At 37.1% G+C, this 17543-nt stretch overlaps 1 protein-coding gene across 1 annotated transcript; it reads right to left on the bottom strand.

The window, feature by feature from the left end:
* Positions 1–5128: 5128 nt before the first annotated feature.
* On the bottom strand, positions 5129–6894 carry fzd5 (frizzled class receptor 5). The gene has a single exon (XM_063005879.1). It carries the CDS (start codon positions 6875–6877, stop codon positions 5129–5131), a length of 1749 nt encoding a protein of 582 aa, XP_062861949.1. The 5' UTR covers positions 6878–6894.
* Positions 6895–17543: the final 10649 nt, after the last annotated feature.

Raw genomic sequence — 17543 nt, 5'->3', positions numbered from 1 at the left:
AACTTTTTAGGAATGTGTTGCAGGCCTGAAATGCAGAAATGGATGTATGTTAACAATTGAAATAAAGTTGACCAGATAAAACATACTGTCTGCAATTAAATAAGTCAAATAAAATGCAAGAATTACTGCATTAATTATTGCATTTCCCATACTGTCTCAGAATTTTCTGATTTGGAGTTGTACATTATGTAAAAGTATTTGATAAGGTTCAGATTGTTGTGTTATGCATGGTCCTTAACTTTATTAGCCTACCAATTTTGGTGCATAAACAAAGTGTTCAACTCCAAATCACTATATTATAAATTTTGATTGGCTGATGTCATAATGTGACTAGAAAAATATGATCAACACAGTTTTAGCCAGGTACACCTCACTATTAATAGCTTACTCTTGGTCTTACCAGCTTGTCAGCTTTAGTGTCGTTGCAACCCAGCAAAAGTTTCGCTCTTTAGCAAGGTGATGCAACAGTATATGCATCATTTAAATCATGGTTTATAACATTATTCTTAACATAATAACATTTACCAATTGCAGTTTGGTTTAGGTCAGCATGGTGGTGTAGCAGGTTTTCTTTCACCTTCTAAAAAAGTGCAGTTGGTGAATTGGCTGCTAAATGTGTGTGTTTAAAAATGGATTGGTGCCCTATCCTGGGTGTAATCCTGCCTTGTGTACAGTGTTCCCAGAATAAATATTGATTTTGTTTATTTAACTAGTTGTTGTGTAAACTTGTATTTTTAATAATGCCCATTTTTAGATCTTAGCTAAATTAATTACAATTTATGTTTTTGTACTACCGTTAAGCATTGTGAAATTTTGGCTGTATTGCCCATCTCTACAAGTAACCACTGAAACTCTTATTTTTTTCTTTAAACATTTTAACTAGCCACAAAACATCAAAAAGAAAAACACTAACATGTTAATATGTTAATGATTAATATATTATGAGAAAAAAGAACTTGAATATGTAGGAAGTTACACACAAAGCTGAAATCCAGACTTTATATTACAAAAATGGCATTTACATTTCTATGCAAAAACAAATGAAACACAGACACAAATACAAAAATGCAAAAGTACACTAAGGATGCAAGATTTCAGTTAAAATAACATTTGTACAATAAAACATTCAAATTAATGTTTAATAATTTACACAGATTTACAAACCTTTTCACAAACAGAAATCCTGCAGGTTACTAAAAGGAGACTGGGACAATTGCAGGAAAATCCAGTTAGTAAGATACCATGATTGTTTTATCTCACAGTCAGTCATTAATTATGTGGGTAATGCAAAAAAAAAAAAAAAAGCTATAGATAATTAAATCTATATCCTGTTCATTTAAAGAAGGTACTGTAGGTGAGAAGTCTAGAATAAGGAACAAGCTGCACTTAACACAAGTGAACACTAGTTGGGAGACAAGCTCAGTGAACATCAAACCAACATCAATAGTAAATCTGAGAAATGTTCCGAGGTCTGTCAAGTCTTTTGTTTAATATTATTCAGATTTAAAGGACAAAGTTAGTGATTTTAATTAAAAAGGTTTATTGATATTTGGTGACATTCTTGAATTTTCAGCTGAATATATATTAAGTGAACATGGTTCCCTAATCAATATAATATTGTTTCTAAGCCGTCTCTTCAGTGAAGCCTGAGTGAAAGAGGAGGTATGCAACAGCTCTGCAAAAGTTCTTTTTCAGTGACTGAATTATTGAACCACGTCCTTTTTTGACCAAGTAGAATCAGTTATACATTTATTTTGGGCTTTCTGAAAATGTGCTATTTTTAAAATACACATAAAGCAACTTCATTAACTACATGGTGCTGAACATTCTATTATTTAAGTCCTTATTTAACTCTGTGACTTATGCTTTAATCCTTGTTAGTTGGATGACTGATTACAGCTTGTCACTTTTATGTGCCCATGTAAAAGTACATTTGGCCTCCTGCCAAATTCGTCTGAAAGGTAATCTAAAACAACCAAATTTTACATGGTAATAAGCTTAAATGCTGCTAAGCAAAACCCATATTCATTATTCCAATAATTTAGCCATCAAAAAGTTGAACGGGTTACAACGCATTGAAACCCCAAGGCTAAGATTATGATAACATCCCTTACAACTGTTTTTAAACTTCTTTTACTGTACACTGTGTGGGGCAATATTTTACCCAGCCCATCACCCTGCTATTGGCCAGCTGGCCATTTACACAGACATGAATGGCTATGTTTGGGGTGTTGGCAGATGCCCAACAATCCTTTGAAACCCTGTCCAGGGTGTCCCTGCATTGCACCCACTGTTTTCCGGTGAAACCCGGCCCACCAGGAACCTGACTAGAATTATCTACCAAATAATATTAGCAATCGCATGTGGGGGGATTAAATGTGATGAGCTATACTTAAGGTTCTTTCTGGCAATCCAGTATAACTTATTTGTGAAAAAACAGTCCAATATATTTCTCTAAATGAAACCCCATCTCCAGAAGTTGGGACATTTTGTAAAATGCAATAAAAAGAAGAATCTGTGATTTGTTAATTTTGTTGAATTTTTATTTAACTGACAAAAATAGAAAGAAAATACTTAAATGTTTTGGCATTTTATTTTGTAAATATAAATACATTTTGAATTGTATTGCCTGCATCACAAAGTTAAAACAAGGTCTAAATAAAAGAGTAAAAAGTTATACCATTGTGAAACATTCCAGGTAGGTTGGCAACAGGTGAGAATATTATGATTAGTTATAAAGGCAAAGATGGGTCATAGCTTATCACTTTCATCAAACTTCATTGTTAGTCAGTTCAAAGAGAACATTTCTCAACACTAGATTGCAAACAATTCAAAGCTTGTATTATTTACCATACATAATATAGTAAAAAGATTCAGAGATATCTCATTCTGTGTAGAGCAAGGCCAGATATTGTCATCCTACAGTCATAAATAAAGCCACATTGAAGTATTTCGGAGAACTGTTGTCACTTCCGAGTTCAAGAACTGCAACCTAAAACTATTTTGCACCTTAGCTCATCTTAGATGGACAGTGATAATGCGTGCTTTGGTCAAATGAGTCCATATTTCAGCTTGCTTCCAAACTGTTATCAGCAAAGGGTAAAAAAGCTAACATCTGTCAGGGTATGGGGTTCATGGCTTGGGTGACTTGCATATGTACCATTGATGCAGAAGAATATATCAGGATTTTAGAGCAACATATGCTGCCATAAAGGTGACCTCCCAGAAAGTCCAACTCAGTGAAAGACCTTCTGCACGTGCTACAACAGAATGGTCGTTTGGTTGGCCTGTAGCCCATGATTGTTTCCTAGTAAAAATGATTGGAGCATCATGAATAGTACAATTAGCCAATGGTGACTGCTGAACAGCTGAAATCTTGTATCAAGCAAGAATGGAGGGGATTCCACTTGCAGAACTGCAGCATTAGTTAAAAATTTGAAAATTAGTATCCTCAGTTCCCAGATTATTAAAATGTCAGATATTTTTTTTTGTGATGCATGCATAAAATGTAACGTGTTTACACCAATCAGCCATAACCTCTTTGTTTCTACACTTGCTGTCCATTTTATCAGCTCCACTTAACATATAGAAGCACTTTGTAGTTCTACAATTACTGACTGTAGTCCATCTGTTTCTCTGCATACTTTGTTAGCCCCCTTTCATGCTGTTCTTCAATGGTCAGGACTCTCCCAGGACCACCACAGAGCAGGTATTATTTGGGTGGTGGATCATTCTCAGCACTGCAGTGACATGGTGGTGGTGTGTTAGTGTGTGTTGTGCTGGTATGAGTGGATAAGACACAGCGATGCTGATGGAGTTTTGAAACACCTCACTGTCACTGCTGCACTGAGAATAGTCCACCAACCAAATATATCCAGCCAACAGCACCCCGTGGGCAGCGCCCTGTGACCACTGATGAAGGTCTAGAAGATGACCAACTCAAACAGCAGCAATAGATGAGCAATCGTCTCTGACTTTACATCTACAAGGTGGACCAACTAGGTAGGAGTGTCTAATAGAGTGGACAGTAAGTGGACACGGTATTAAAAAAAACTCCAGCAGCGCTGCTGTGTCTGATCCACTCATACCAGCACAACACACACTAACACACCACCACCATGTCAGTGTCACTGCAGTGCTGAGAATCATCCACCACCTAAATAATACCTGCTCTGTGGGGGTCCTGACCATTGAAGAACAGGGTGAAAGCAGGCTAAAAAGGTGTGTAGAGAAACAGATGGACTACAGTCAGTAATTGTAGAACTTCAAGGTGCTTCTATATGGTAAGTGGAGCTGATAAAATGGACTGAGTGTAGAAACAAGGAGGTGGGTTTAATGTTATGGCTGATGGAAGTATATTTACAAAATGCAGTTAAATTAGTCAGTGTAAATATTGGAAACAAATTTTCTACATTTGTCAGTTAAATTAAAGTTTGAGAATGAACAAATCACATATTTGATGTTGTAGTCATAACTTTTTTGAAAATGGGGTTTGTAGATGCTGAATTGTTGCATAGACCCTCAAAGAAAGAACATAAACATACAAACATTAAATTTAGGCATGTCTGGCTACATGTAAACATTACTAACAGATTCTCAGACGAAGTTTATTTTGGTTTCCCCAAATTATTTTGTTGAGTAAAGTGTATTTAAAAATAGAAACATCACTTTTACCAGTAAATGATGCTTCTAAATTAGATTTTTTTTTTATGTGGTACTTGAAAATAAGGTCTAGTAATATGCACAAATAAATTCCACCTCTGGTTTGCATAAAAAAACACAAATGTACACAACTGTGAAATATCCTGTACAACACAATCTAAAAATGACAAATATTTACAATAACACTAATAAATTAAGAAGTCTACCCTAATTAAGTAGGCCTGTGGTTTTTTTCTCCTAAAAAAACATCTCACAGCTTATGTGACTGTTCAAAACTGACAAGTCATTGAATGTCCAACAGCTAAATCTTTTTCAGTTAGCTTTTTAAGTGTTTCTTTTTTCTTTTTTACATTTACAATATGATCTCCAGATGTTAATTTTCTGTCTACAAAGATCTGGCATTTTCAGCAGGTAGTACAGTTTTATTTGGCAGCAGTTTGGTCACAGGTTTGCTTAATAAGTCCAATCAGACATGTGATGGCAGACCAGGTTTGTGGTACGATCCAGGTAAAGCAGATCCCACCCGGGCAGTTAATGCAGTGCTAGCTTCACGATACATAGATGAAGCTGTGTTAGCTGGTTTTCTGGTCCTGGAAAATCGTGCCACAAAATTTCTCCATGACTCAATAGTCTTTCCTGACCAAATCCACACACCAGAGGTGATGCCAACCACCAGGTACATAAAGTATTTAAGCATAAAGACAGCATAGTCAGGCCCCAGGTCAAGCTGTTGCCTTTCAGAGGGACAGGTACAGGTTAGCGCCTGCTCCCAGCCTGACCTGTAGTGCTGCTCATAGACCAGGCATGCCACAACAATCATGGCTGGCACTGTGTACAGCACAGTAAACAATCCGATACGGATCATCAGCTTCTCCAGCTTGTCTGTCTTGGTGCCACCTTGCTTGATGACACTGCGGATGCGGAACAGTGAAACAAACCCAGTCAGCAGAAAAAACGACCCGGAGAAGAGGTAGACTACCAATGGTGCTAACACGAATCCTCGCAGGCTTTCCAAGCTTTGGTTGCCCACGTAGCAGATTCCGGCAACAGGATCTCCATCAACAAAGCTGAGGGCCAGAACAGCAATTGTTTTTACACTAGGCACGAGCCAGGCTGCCAGATGAAAATACTGTGAGTATCCAGCGATGGCCTCATTGCCCCACTTCATGCCAGCAGCCAGGAACCAGGTGAAGGAGAGAACAACCCACCAGATAGAGCTGGCCATTCCGAAGAAGTAGACCAGCAGGAAGACCAAAGTGCACAAAGCCGGTCCTGTAGTGTCATACAGGATGTGCTGCTGGTCACCTGAGCCTCCACATGCCACCTTTTCATGGCCTGCCAGCAGCCTCACAATGTAGCCCAGGGACACAAAAAGGTAGCAGGCAGCGAGAAAGATAATAGGACGCTCAGGGTACTTAAATCGCTCCATGTCAATAAGGAAGGTGGCAACTGTGGTCAAAGTGGAGATAAAACACAGAACAGACCACAGACCAATCCAAAACGTAGTAAAGGCATGTTCATCTTGTGAGAAGTATGGCTGGTAGCAGGGTAATGCACAGTTGGGGAAAGACCCTGTTTCCACGTGGTTAAACAACTGATGTGTTTCTTTTTTGATGGGTACTAGAGGCTCACGACAACGGCACTCATAGTCACACTTCTGAGCTGCAAGAGATTTGGATGTGGAGCGATGTCTAGTCGAGCCTTTGTGAGTGGGTTTGGGGACTGATGGTGATACCGTTGTGGACTCACTGTTGTTCTGATCCATGCACAGTCGGTCTGGGTCACCCAACATGGGCAACCGCTCACAGCTCATGCGCTCAGGCCACTCAAAGCCATACTGGATCATAAGTGGTGAGCAACCCCTCTTGGCTCTCTCACAGACAGAGCGACATGGTGGTAATGGCTTTTTGTAGTCCGGGAGACAGATGGGGGTGTACATGCTGCAGAGAAAAAATAGCAAATCAGGAGAGCAGCGGATTCGGACCAGAGGCCAAAATTGGTGCACTTCTAATCCCACCTCCTCCTGCGCGTCATGATTGAACTGATTGGGCATATAAGTAAGATTATAGCCAATTCCTTTACACATAGGCACCGTGATGGGTTCACACACTATGTCCTTCGAGGCAGTTAGCACAAGATGTGGCAGCTGCAATACAAGTACAGAAAGCAACCTTATCACCACACCAGAGACCTGAGGCTTCCTTGACTTAGCCATGGTGAAAAGATCCTGGTCTGGGCCTCTAATTTTGGTCAAAATATTAGAAGAAAAAAATCATTTGAATTTTTAGCCGTTACTCCTGAGTGTTTTTCAGCTCAGCCCCGTTTTTAATTTATTGCTACCCTTCGGAAAAAGAAATCCCTAAAGGAAACCATAATTGCTCCAGCAGCATATTCACAGTCCACAGCATCGTAAATCAAAGCAGAGTTTTATTCCAGACATGAAATGCACGTTGGGCCAAGTGAACATTTCAAAAACACCATGGTCATAAATGCAGTGAAAACCTAAAAGAAAAAGAAAAGAAATGTTTCATTAATACAGAAGTCGTGACTTTGTTTACATAAAATTATTCCTGTTTAAAAAGAATACAAACTGTATTATTCCTGGAATTGTTATTATTGGTACTGTGTGTTTTATACAGGTTAATATAACAATATAGTCTGTTAATGATTTAACAGTTGACCTGTGTCTGGTGGTTTTCTAATTTGATTAAAATATGTCCTAAGAGGAGTCTGACTGTTTATGATGGTGGTTACATGACCTGTGTTGTGAATAATTTTGAGGCAGTGGACTTCAGACCACAGGCAGCTGATAAAGCAAAAAACCTAATAAATAAAAAAGGTAAGACATTTTTTGACTATCATGCCAGAATTGCACTGGCATTCTAAGTGGTACAAAATAGTTCACAGAGATGTAAAAGCAACAGATTTAAGAGATAAGTCATATTCACTCATATTTTTAACAGGTGGGCGAATGCATGTAGGGTATACACAAAGACAATTGTGACACCTTAAGCTTTGACACCTGTGGATTGGGGTGGTGGGTTTATTGGCTCAGTTATTCCATGTATATTTTGCTGACATAGTTTGGTAAGATTCACTGCAAATCAAAAAAGTTATTTTAATTATGACTGATCATTTCATTTTTATGTTTAGCACTCTTTTATTCTGCTCAGGGTTGGGTGGGTCCAGTTTCCTGAAACCACTGGGCACAATGCATAGCAATCCAGATGCCCAACCAGCCGACAGCACCACTGGGGATTCAAACCCTGAATCTCTGAATGAGGTTGTGGGCTAGTGAAATGTACCGCTGTACCACCTGAGTGCATATGTAATTATTAATTATTATGATAAAACATTGCCATCCTCATGAAAGTTCTCCCATTCACAGAGGTTAACGAATAATGTAATAAGTCTAAGAATTTTAACCCAACTAAAGCGCGACACAGTGGTGAAGCTGGTAGGGTGTGTGCCTGCCTCCTCTGTGTAATTTTGTTTTATTTTACACATTTTAAAAACATGCAAAAGGTAAACTGGCTACTGTAAAGTATATGTGAGTATGTGACACCCTGCCATGAATTGGAACCACTGTTTTTCCAGGTGACCCCAGACTCTAAACTGTAAATAAATGTAAATAAATGCCCCTAACTGAGCACATTAAGATAATTTTTGACTATCATTCTAAAGCATGTGTCCCACCACCTTAATCTGGGCAGTGTAAACTCAATGGTTAAGGTACTACTAGATTAGTAATCAAAAGCCCCACTACCTCCACCAAGCTGCCCCTGTTGGGCCCTTGAGCAAGCTCCTTAACTCTTAATTGTGTGCACTGTAATCATACTAGGGTAGAATAGTATTTGTTCCATTTCAGTTTCAGACATGTAGAAACAACACATTAATCATTTCAAATTCATTTCAAATTCATTAATCTGTTTTAAATTAATGCTCATCAATGTTCCTGAATCATTAACATCTTTTACTTTATTTAAATAAGGATATTCATATATAAACTACAAAAAATAGGCATAAGTCAATTACACAAATATGAATGGGTAACTGCATCAACGGTGTGTATATAATGTATATAAACTAACAATATTATATTATATATATATATATATATATATATATATATATATAATATTGTTAGTTAGTTAGTTAGTTTGTATACATATAAAATTTAAGTGTCTTTTACGTACCGTAAAGAAAAAATGGTGACGACGACAGGTAAATCATTTACCGTTACTGCAGTAAACTTTCCTTTCGTCAGGCTTTAACAAGGTATAGGGACAGGACATTTACGTTCCTCATAACAGGTAAATCCAGTGCGTCCACAAAAAAATGATAAAAAATCACGATCGGTTGTAAATGAATCAGACATAAGTAAACCAGCAGGATTCTCCTTCATGTTGCTCAGTCAGTCATTACTTTAACAAACAATCCAACAGGTTTCAGACGATGCTGCTTTACTTTTTCTGCTCTTCTACAGGTTAAACACGTGTGGCTGGATCAGAATATTTCTTACTGGCTCCGTACACACCAAACTGTTCAGTGTCTTTACTTTTTAACAGAGAAATCAGTTCCAGACTTCCAACTCCAGACGCGTGAACGTAGGTTTACCGTGTTGAGATCCCTCCTCTCTGTGCGCTCATGCACACTGATTATAATAAACACAGGAGCCAAGGTTCGTAAAAACCACGCCCACCGTACACCACACCCGTGATTTGAATATACCACGCCCACAAGATTATTCTTCATCGTATACGAAATCATAACATTACAATCCAAAAACTGAGCTAAACTAAGCATTTGTTACAAACACCTAAATATTAATGTCAGAAAATATTTCTAGGAATTAGTTTATGACTTAGTCATAAATTTTGGACATACAACCCCAAATCAGAATAAGTTGGGACAGCATGAAAAATGCAAATAATAAAAAAACACAGAGTTTCTTACATTTACTTTTGCTTTTATTTAATTGCAGACAAGATGAACCTGAGATATTTCATGTTTTGTCTGCTCAACTTTATTTCATTTATTAATAAACATCCATTCCTGCATTTCAGGCCTGCAACACATTCCGAAAAAGGTTGGGACAGTAAAGCATTTACCATTTTGTAATGTTGCCATTCCTTTTCACCACACTTAAAAGACGTTTTGGCACCGAGGATACCAAGTGATTTAGTGTTTCAGGTTTTATTTTGTCCCATTCTTCCTGTAAACACGTTTTAGGATGCGCAACGCTTCAGGGTCATCGTTGTCGCATTTTTCATTTCAAAATTCTCCACTCATTCTCTATTGGGGACAGATCAGGACTGCAGGCAGGCCAGTCCAGTACCCGTACCCTCTTCTTCCACAGCTATGCCTTTGTAATGTGTGCAGCATGTGGATTTGCATTGACGAGATGACGTCTTGAAGGCAACATATTTTGCTCTAAGATCTCAATGTACTTTTTTGCATTAATGCTGCCATCACAGAAGTGTAAATTACCTTTGCCAAGGGCACTGACACAGGTCTGGAGCACACGGTGACAATTTTTTCCAAAAAAGACCTGGAATGCTGATTCATCTGACCACAATACACATTTCCACTGTGTGATGGTCCATCCTAGATGCCTATGAGCCCAGAGAAGCTGATGTCGCTTCTGGACATGGTTAACATAAGGCTTCTGTTGCACAGTAAAGTTTTAAGTGGCATTTGTGCATGTAACTCTGTATTGTAGTGCTTGACAAAGGTTTGCCAACGTAATCCTTTGCCCATGCGGTTATATCATCTATTGTTGAGTGGCAGTTCTTGATGCAGTGCCGTCTGAGGGATCGAAGATCACAGGCGTACAGCTTAAGATTCCTTGAATCGTTAAATGATATTATGCACTGTAGAGGGAGAAATATGCAAATCCCTTCCAATCTGTCTTTGAGATACATTGTTTTTCAATTTTCTCACACATTTGATGAAAAACTGGAGATCCTCTGATCATCTTTGCTCATCAAAGACTTAGCCTTTCCTGGATGCTGCTTTTGTACCAAACCATGATTACAATCACCTGTTGACATCACCTGTTTAAAATCGCATCATTATTTAGTTTTTTCACCTCATTACTAGCCCTAAATTGCCCCTGTCCCATTTTTTTTTGGAATGTGTTGCAGGCCTTAAATGCAGGAATGGAGGTATATTAACAAATGAAATTAAGTTGAGCAGACCAAACATGAAAAATCCCAGGTTCAAACTGTCTGCAATCAAATAAAAGTCAAAGTAAATTTAAGGAACACTGCATTTTTACTTTATTTGCATTTTCCATACCGTCCCAACTTTTTCTGATTTGGGGTTGTACAATAGTGCTGTGAAAAAGTATTGTTAATGAACATGAAGAATGATCTGTCTGTTTGAGGTCTTGCCACAGCATCTCACTGGAATTCAAGTCAGGACTTCAAAATACTAATGTTCTTTCTTTTGTGTCATAAAAAAGTGGACTTGCTTGTTTGCTGCATAATTCAACTGTGCTTGAGCTTTAGGTTACAAACTGACAGGCAGACATTCTCCTTTAGAATTTCAGAGAAGAAATATGAATCTCAACAGTCCACAGAATATTAACCAAAAGTCTTGGGTGTCATCTAGATGTTTTTGGTAAATGCAAAACGAGTTCTTGTTCAGCAGTAGTTTGCTAGGGGGGCAATTACTTTTTCACATGCAGCCAGATATGGCAAAACTGCATTTTCTTTAATAAATGAAATCATCATTTAAAAAAAGGATACTTGGCTTATTTTGTGTAATATAAAAAAATAGTTTAATTATCTAAAGTACAAATCCCAATTGCCAGAAAATTTGGAACATTTTGTTGTAATAAAAATAAGAATTTGTAATTTCTTAATTCTCTTGAATCTTTATTTAACTGATAAAGGTAGGTAAACATTTTTAGTATTTTCATTTTCATAGTTGTACTGTATTTTGAAAATATAAACACATTTATAATATATGCTTGTACTCCAAAAAGTTGGGATAGAGGTGCATTTATCCCTGTGTTCCATTATCTTTTTCTCTACATACCACTATCTGTTTCTCTACATACCTTTTTAGTCTGCTTCACCCTGTTCTTCAATGGTCAGGACCACCATAGGACCGCCACAGAGCAGGTATTATTTGGGTGGTGGATCATTCTCAGCCCTGCAGTGACACTGACATGGTGGTGTTGTGTTAGTGTGTGTTGTGCTGGTATGAGTGGATCAGACACAGCAGTTTTAAAATACCGTGTCCACTCACTGTCCACTCTATTAGACACTCCTACCTAGTTGGTCCACCTTGTATATGTAAAGTCAGAGACGATCGCTTATCTATTGCTGCTGTTTGAGTTGGTCATCTTCTAGACCTTCATCAGTGGCACAGGACGCTGCCCACTGGGGGCTGTTGGCTGGATATTTTTGGTTGGTGGACTATTCTCAGTCCAGCAGTGACAGTGGGGTGTTTAAAAACTCCATCAGCATTGTCACTGCAGTGCTGAGAAGGATCCACCACCCAAATAATACCTGCTCTGTGGTGGTCCTGACCATTGAAGAACTGGGTGAAAGCAGGCTAACAAAGCATGCAGAGAAACAGATGGACTACAGTCAGTAATTGTAGAACTACAAAGTGCATCTATATGGTAAGTGGAGCTGATAAAATATTCAGTGAGTGTAGAAACAATGGTCATAATGTTAGGAATTGATATGCAAAAAATTGATTTTCAAACCGCTGCTAGTGGCTAAAATGGAACGAACGCTCTCAAACTGATTTATACACACACACCGGCCGTCTACCTTTAATGGCTTAGTCAAATGAATCAGCTGAGACGCATGAGTGTTATGAGCACTGTTGTTCCTGGGGTTTGTAGTTCTGTTGGGACTACAACAGGTTGAATTATGCTTCTTGTTGTGAGAGGAAGTGGGCAAAGGTAATCAAGCTGAAAATAAGGAAGTGGTAGCTCAATTGTAAGGGTACTGGACTAGTAATCAAAACATTGCTGATTTACCTTACTTCAGCAAGGTTACCTCTGTTGGACCTTTAGACAAGGTCTTTAATTGCTTGGACTGTTTTCAGTCACAACATTAAGTATTTTTTATGAAAAGCATATGCTAAGTGCTGTAGATCATAGCAGTATTAATGGCAGACCAGATTTTTAAATTGGTTAGTGGTTATTAGATTACATTTGACCGTCTGGACAATTATCCTCTCAACAAAGCTTAAGGTAACAGTTTGGGTTGTCTTACTGATTTTGGCAAGAGACCACTGTTCCATGTACATTTTAATGTAGTCAAACTTTCCCTTTTATATGGGCACAGGCAAGTCACCAGCTGTAGTTGATCAGAATCATCAATCCTAAATTAGTAGACTATGGCACAAACAGGAATTACTTTACAGAATATTTTATCAGATAGAAGTTCATAAAATGGCCATAAGGATCTGGAGATCCCTAAGTATTAAGTTTAGGTCTATCCACATATTATTAACAGTTACATAAAATTAAATGTAATAAATAAATAATATGCCTCCAACTTGGCGGCAACACTGACTTTTAACTATATTTGTATTTACTGACTAAAATACTTGTAATGTTATGTTTCATCTGCATAAAAAATAAATGCATACATTTTTAAACTCATGGTGAGTGCCACAGGGTATTGATTTTAAGATTCAATTACTAATTTTTAAAAGCATTTATGGTCTCACTCTATAGTACCTCAATAACATTAGGTATGCCCCATCAGGAGCCCACAGGAAAATGCTGGCTGTCTCGGTCACTTGGCATAGATGTGAAAAGGCGGCAATTTCCTATTATTTTCCTATGGTTTTACTATAATACTGTTTTTAATTACACTGTTTTAATCCTTGTGTTCTGTTGACAATTACTTTAATGCCTTGTTCTTTGGACCCCAGAGACCCTTGTGTGGGTAAAATAAAATCACATTGAGTTCAATATTAAGCAAATTAACCAGTGAGAGAAAGAGGTGGGAAATTTTTAAAGGGTTAAGTGTGAGTCAGCTGTACACTTAACACCAGACAGAAATAAAAATATAAAATTCTTAATTATGTTTTCTACCTGGTTGTATCTTGTATTTGCAGTTTCTATAAAATTAGTTATTCCATATACAACTTTATTTAAACCATACTCTTAGAACATACTTGTTTTCGATGGACTGGGCTTGGTCCTCAACTATAAGTCACTGTTTCATGAGTTTTTCGTAATAAGCAGCTTGAAGTAAATGTTGATTGGTAGGTATTGGAGACTCAAAGGCAAAAAGAATCCAAAAAGTGTTTGGACCCATTGTTTTTTGTCACACTTTATCGTGTTGTGGATTTAATTTTAAATTGATACAATTGCCAATTTACCCAATGATCCACACTTAATCACCCACAATTAAGTCAATACATGTTTTACAGTTTCTATTTAAATAATTAAAAATTAAAAACTAAATAAGCAAATGCTTTTAATAACAGTGATGTTTAAATACTAATTGGCCAAAGTGTCCCAATATCATGAAACATGGCAAAATATATTGTAATACATTCCATTACTTCACTTGGTGTTTTCTTTTAATAACAGACAATCTATCTAACTGCTTGAAGATTTCCAATAAAAGTCTGTATTGAGTTATCTGTTCTTTTTTTAGTCCAGTGAGATATGTTTGGTTATTTGTGGTATTACACGTTACAGTAAGACACCAAAGTATTTTTTGTATAAGCTGTTATTTTTGGGCATTGTTTAAAGAGGTTATTTAAAATAAACTGTTCAGTCATATGAGTGCTATGTATTTCCCATCAGCACATTTCATGAATACATTACAATAAGAACATACTGTTTGTACACACAACATTTCTTCAAAAGGTTTGAAATGACTTCATTCTGTATGGGTGCGTCTCTCTCCTTCTCTGTTGATTTAGCTCTCTTCAGGTCCAAAGGTGTGTATGTTTAAGAAGAACCATGTGTGAACTAACTGCTCATTCAAGTGTCTCAATTGCCTGTTAACACTTAGATTGCAGTGACTAAACTGCAGCGCCACATAAAGTCAGATATATTCCAAACACTTGCTCAGGCATCACTCATCAGCTTATACATGCACACCACACATCTCAGAATGTTGTTTAGGTTTGAGACATCAGTTTAGTGTCATAAACTTGATGCTAACCAAATCGGACCCACCTACTGGAGCTGCCACTTGCTCATACACACAATAATCACAATGTTTTATCTCAGAAAGACCCATGTTTGAATGCTCCTGGGTTGTTAAGATTAATTCGAGTTTCTCTCTTCTGACAAACTATTGAAACTTTGTCTGTACCATGTAATTTGTAAACAAAAATATTCTCAAAAATATGTGTTGGTACCCTATTTAATATTAATCTAAATGAACCTTATAACTACTCCTAATGAATATCTAGGTTTAAATGCAGCAGCTTTGCAAACGATTGGTTCTTGTGGGCAGAGTTTTATCACAGAGGAGCAGGATTTTGATCATTTTGAATTAGGCAGCAAATGCTACAACAGCAAGCAGCTCAATTAAGACTCATCTGGATAACCTTACAAAATAAAAAGGTAAGTGCAGATGTAACAGCAAGATCACATGTTGTCCTTGCATATTTTACAAAACAAGGGACAGTGGTAGCCTAGTGGGTAGGGCTTTAGGCTATCAACTGAAAGGTTGAGAGTTTGAATCCCAGCTCTGTTATGAAGATACTGTTGGGCTCTTCAGCAAGGTCCTTAACCCTTTCTGCTCCGGGGCACCGTACAATGGCTGACCATGCGCTCTGACCCCAGCTTCTTAACAAGCTGGGATATGTGAAGAAAGAATTTCATTGTACTGTACATCTGTATATGTATGTATGACAAATAAAGGTATTTTTCAAAATAAATTGCAAAACACCCTGAACTTTAAAAGTTGCTATATTTAGCTATAGGTAGAGAATAGCAAATGCATGGAATACTGAATTTGAAGCATCTGCTCTCGTGAGACCTTAATATAAGATAGCTAGCTTCAGTTTGCACAAATTCATCAACACCCTGTTCTCATTGCACATTTTAACCCCTGTGCTATGTACAAAAAACTTATTTTTATTCTGTTCTCATGGCGCTATTTGGTTCCCAGCTTGTGGTACTAACATTTAAATTCTGCTCATAAAGCATCTTACAGTCTATATGTTTTCTTTTACATTCTACTTCTAAAGCAGCATTTGGTACTAAATTTAAATTATTTTCAAACAGCATCTTATAGTTTGTACATTCACCCTGCATTCTGCTTCTAAAGCAGCTTGTTTTACTTACATATGACATTCCCAACTGTGTCTTGTTGTTGATTATGACTAGTTCCTCTAGTATCCTCTATCCTCTATTACTAATTCCTCTATTTTTGATGCTTGGACGAAACACAGAAGTTGTGGTTTGAGTGAATAATTACCAATCTGAGGAAACCAAAAAATCATCAAAACAGTCCAGCTTATTAATTGAGATGAGAGTCAATTCATGCATTCTTACAACACAAGGATACAAGAGAAGAATAATTTTTTAAGCATCAAAGTCAAAAGCAGTACTATCTTCCTCCTGATGTTCAATTAGTGAAACAAAGTCTTCTGATTCTGTGAGCGCTGAGAAGTTGATCAGCACTGACCTAAAGGACGTGTATTTAATCAACCAATCCCAACAGATTAACACTTGAGTTCAGTTGTTTTTACACAGAAGGCTCTTTTGCAGGAAACCCCCCCATCTAATGGTTTTCATGGATGCACTAAACAAAGGCCTAATATCATATGGTTATGCCTTTGATGCCCTTTTACTAGTGGATCAAACTGAAAATGGAGTTTCTTTTGCCTATTTTATTGTATCATCTGAAAAAAACGTTTTGCTTAAAGAGCCTCACTTTAAACAATCCAAGGTGCTGCGTTTAACCTTGTATAAAAAAATAAACAAAATGTAACAACAAATGTAATGTAACAGCTTTAACAGACTTCGAAGTTTGCTTTTGTACCCCATCTTCAGACAGCCTTCTTTCAATGCAATTGCCTCAATTTCTCTTGCAATTTGTGGAATGCATACAATCTGAGTAAATCAATTATTTTAAAATATATAAACAAATAGAATTTCAAACTGTTTAGTCACCTAGTTTTGCCCATAGGTAAGAAGCCAATTTCTTGGGCTTCTGTAGTACACATATGCTTCAAAACTACTATCAATCAAGAATGTATTCTGCATACCAACACCACAAAATAATAACATCATTGTTTCAAGTCCTCAAGCTTGTATTGTATTAATAAGCATGTCCTTTTTTACCTTTACAGTAAAAACTTCAAATGACAGAATCCAACTTAATTGATTTTTGCTTATTATGATTTGCTAAATATTATGTTGCATGAGATCTAGTCTCACAATAACACTGGGTTTGAAAACATGACTTTAGTATATGTAAAAGGTACATTAAGGTACTTTAAACAATAAAGAAAATATTTAAAAAAATAGTTTAGGGAGCACTCACTGAGACACTGTAGTCCATACAGATTTAAAGACAAATGAGTATGTGTATATTGATGTCATGGCACATTAGGCTATCTAATGTGTGGTATGAATAGATTGTGTTCTTGTGATGACTATAAAGATGAGCTGACCTATTTCCCATCTATGGTCTTTCTCTCATTGGTTGTTCTGCATGCCCAAACAGGTGGCGGCACAATAGGCTTGGTTAGTACCCACCTTCTTTTCCTGTTTGTTCGCGACATGCACACTCAACCTCATTCACAAAGGGAAATGATGTCATTTATTTTTTTTAAATATTTAGTACACTGATTTTTTATTAATTTAATTGATCTAATGACAACCTGTTAGCATGTATTTTCATAACAATATTTGTTTATCTATTAAGAGC

Source organism: Trichomycterus rosablanca, chromosome 12, assembly GCF_030014385.1.
Source record: "Trichomycterus rosablanca isolate fTriRos1 chromosome 12, fTriRos1.hap1, whole genome shotgun sequence".
Classification (NCBI taxonomy): domain Eukaryota; kingdom Metazoa; phylum Chordata; class Actinopteri; order Siluriformes; family Trichomycteridae; genus Trichomycterus; species Trichomycterus rosablanca.
This window is presented reverse-complemented; position numbering and strand designations above follow the sequence as displayed.

Coding starts and splice junctions, on each gene's coding strand:
- fzd5 (XM_063005879.1), bottom strand. CDS start 6,877: ATGGCTAAGTCAAGGAAGCCTCAGGTCTCTGGTGTGGTGATAAGGTTG.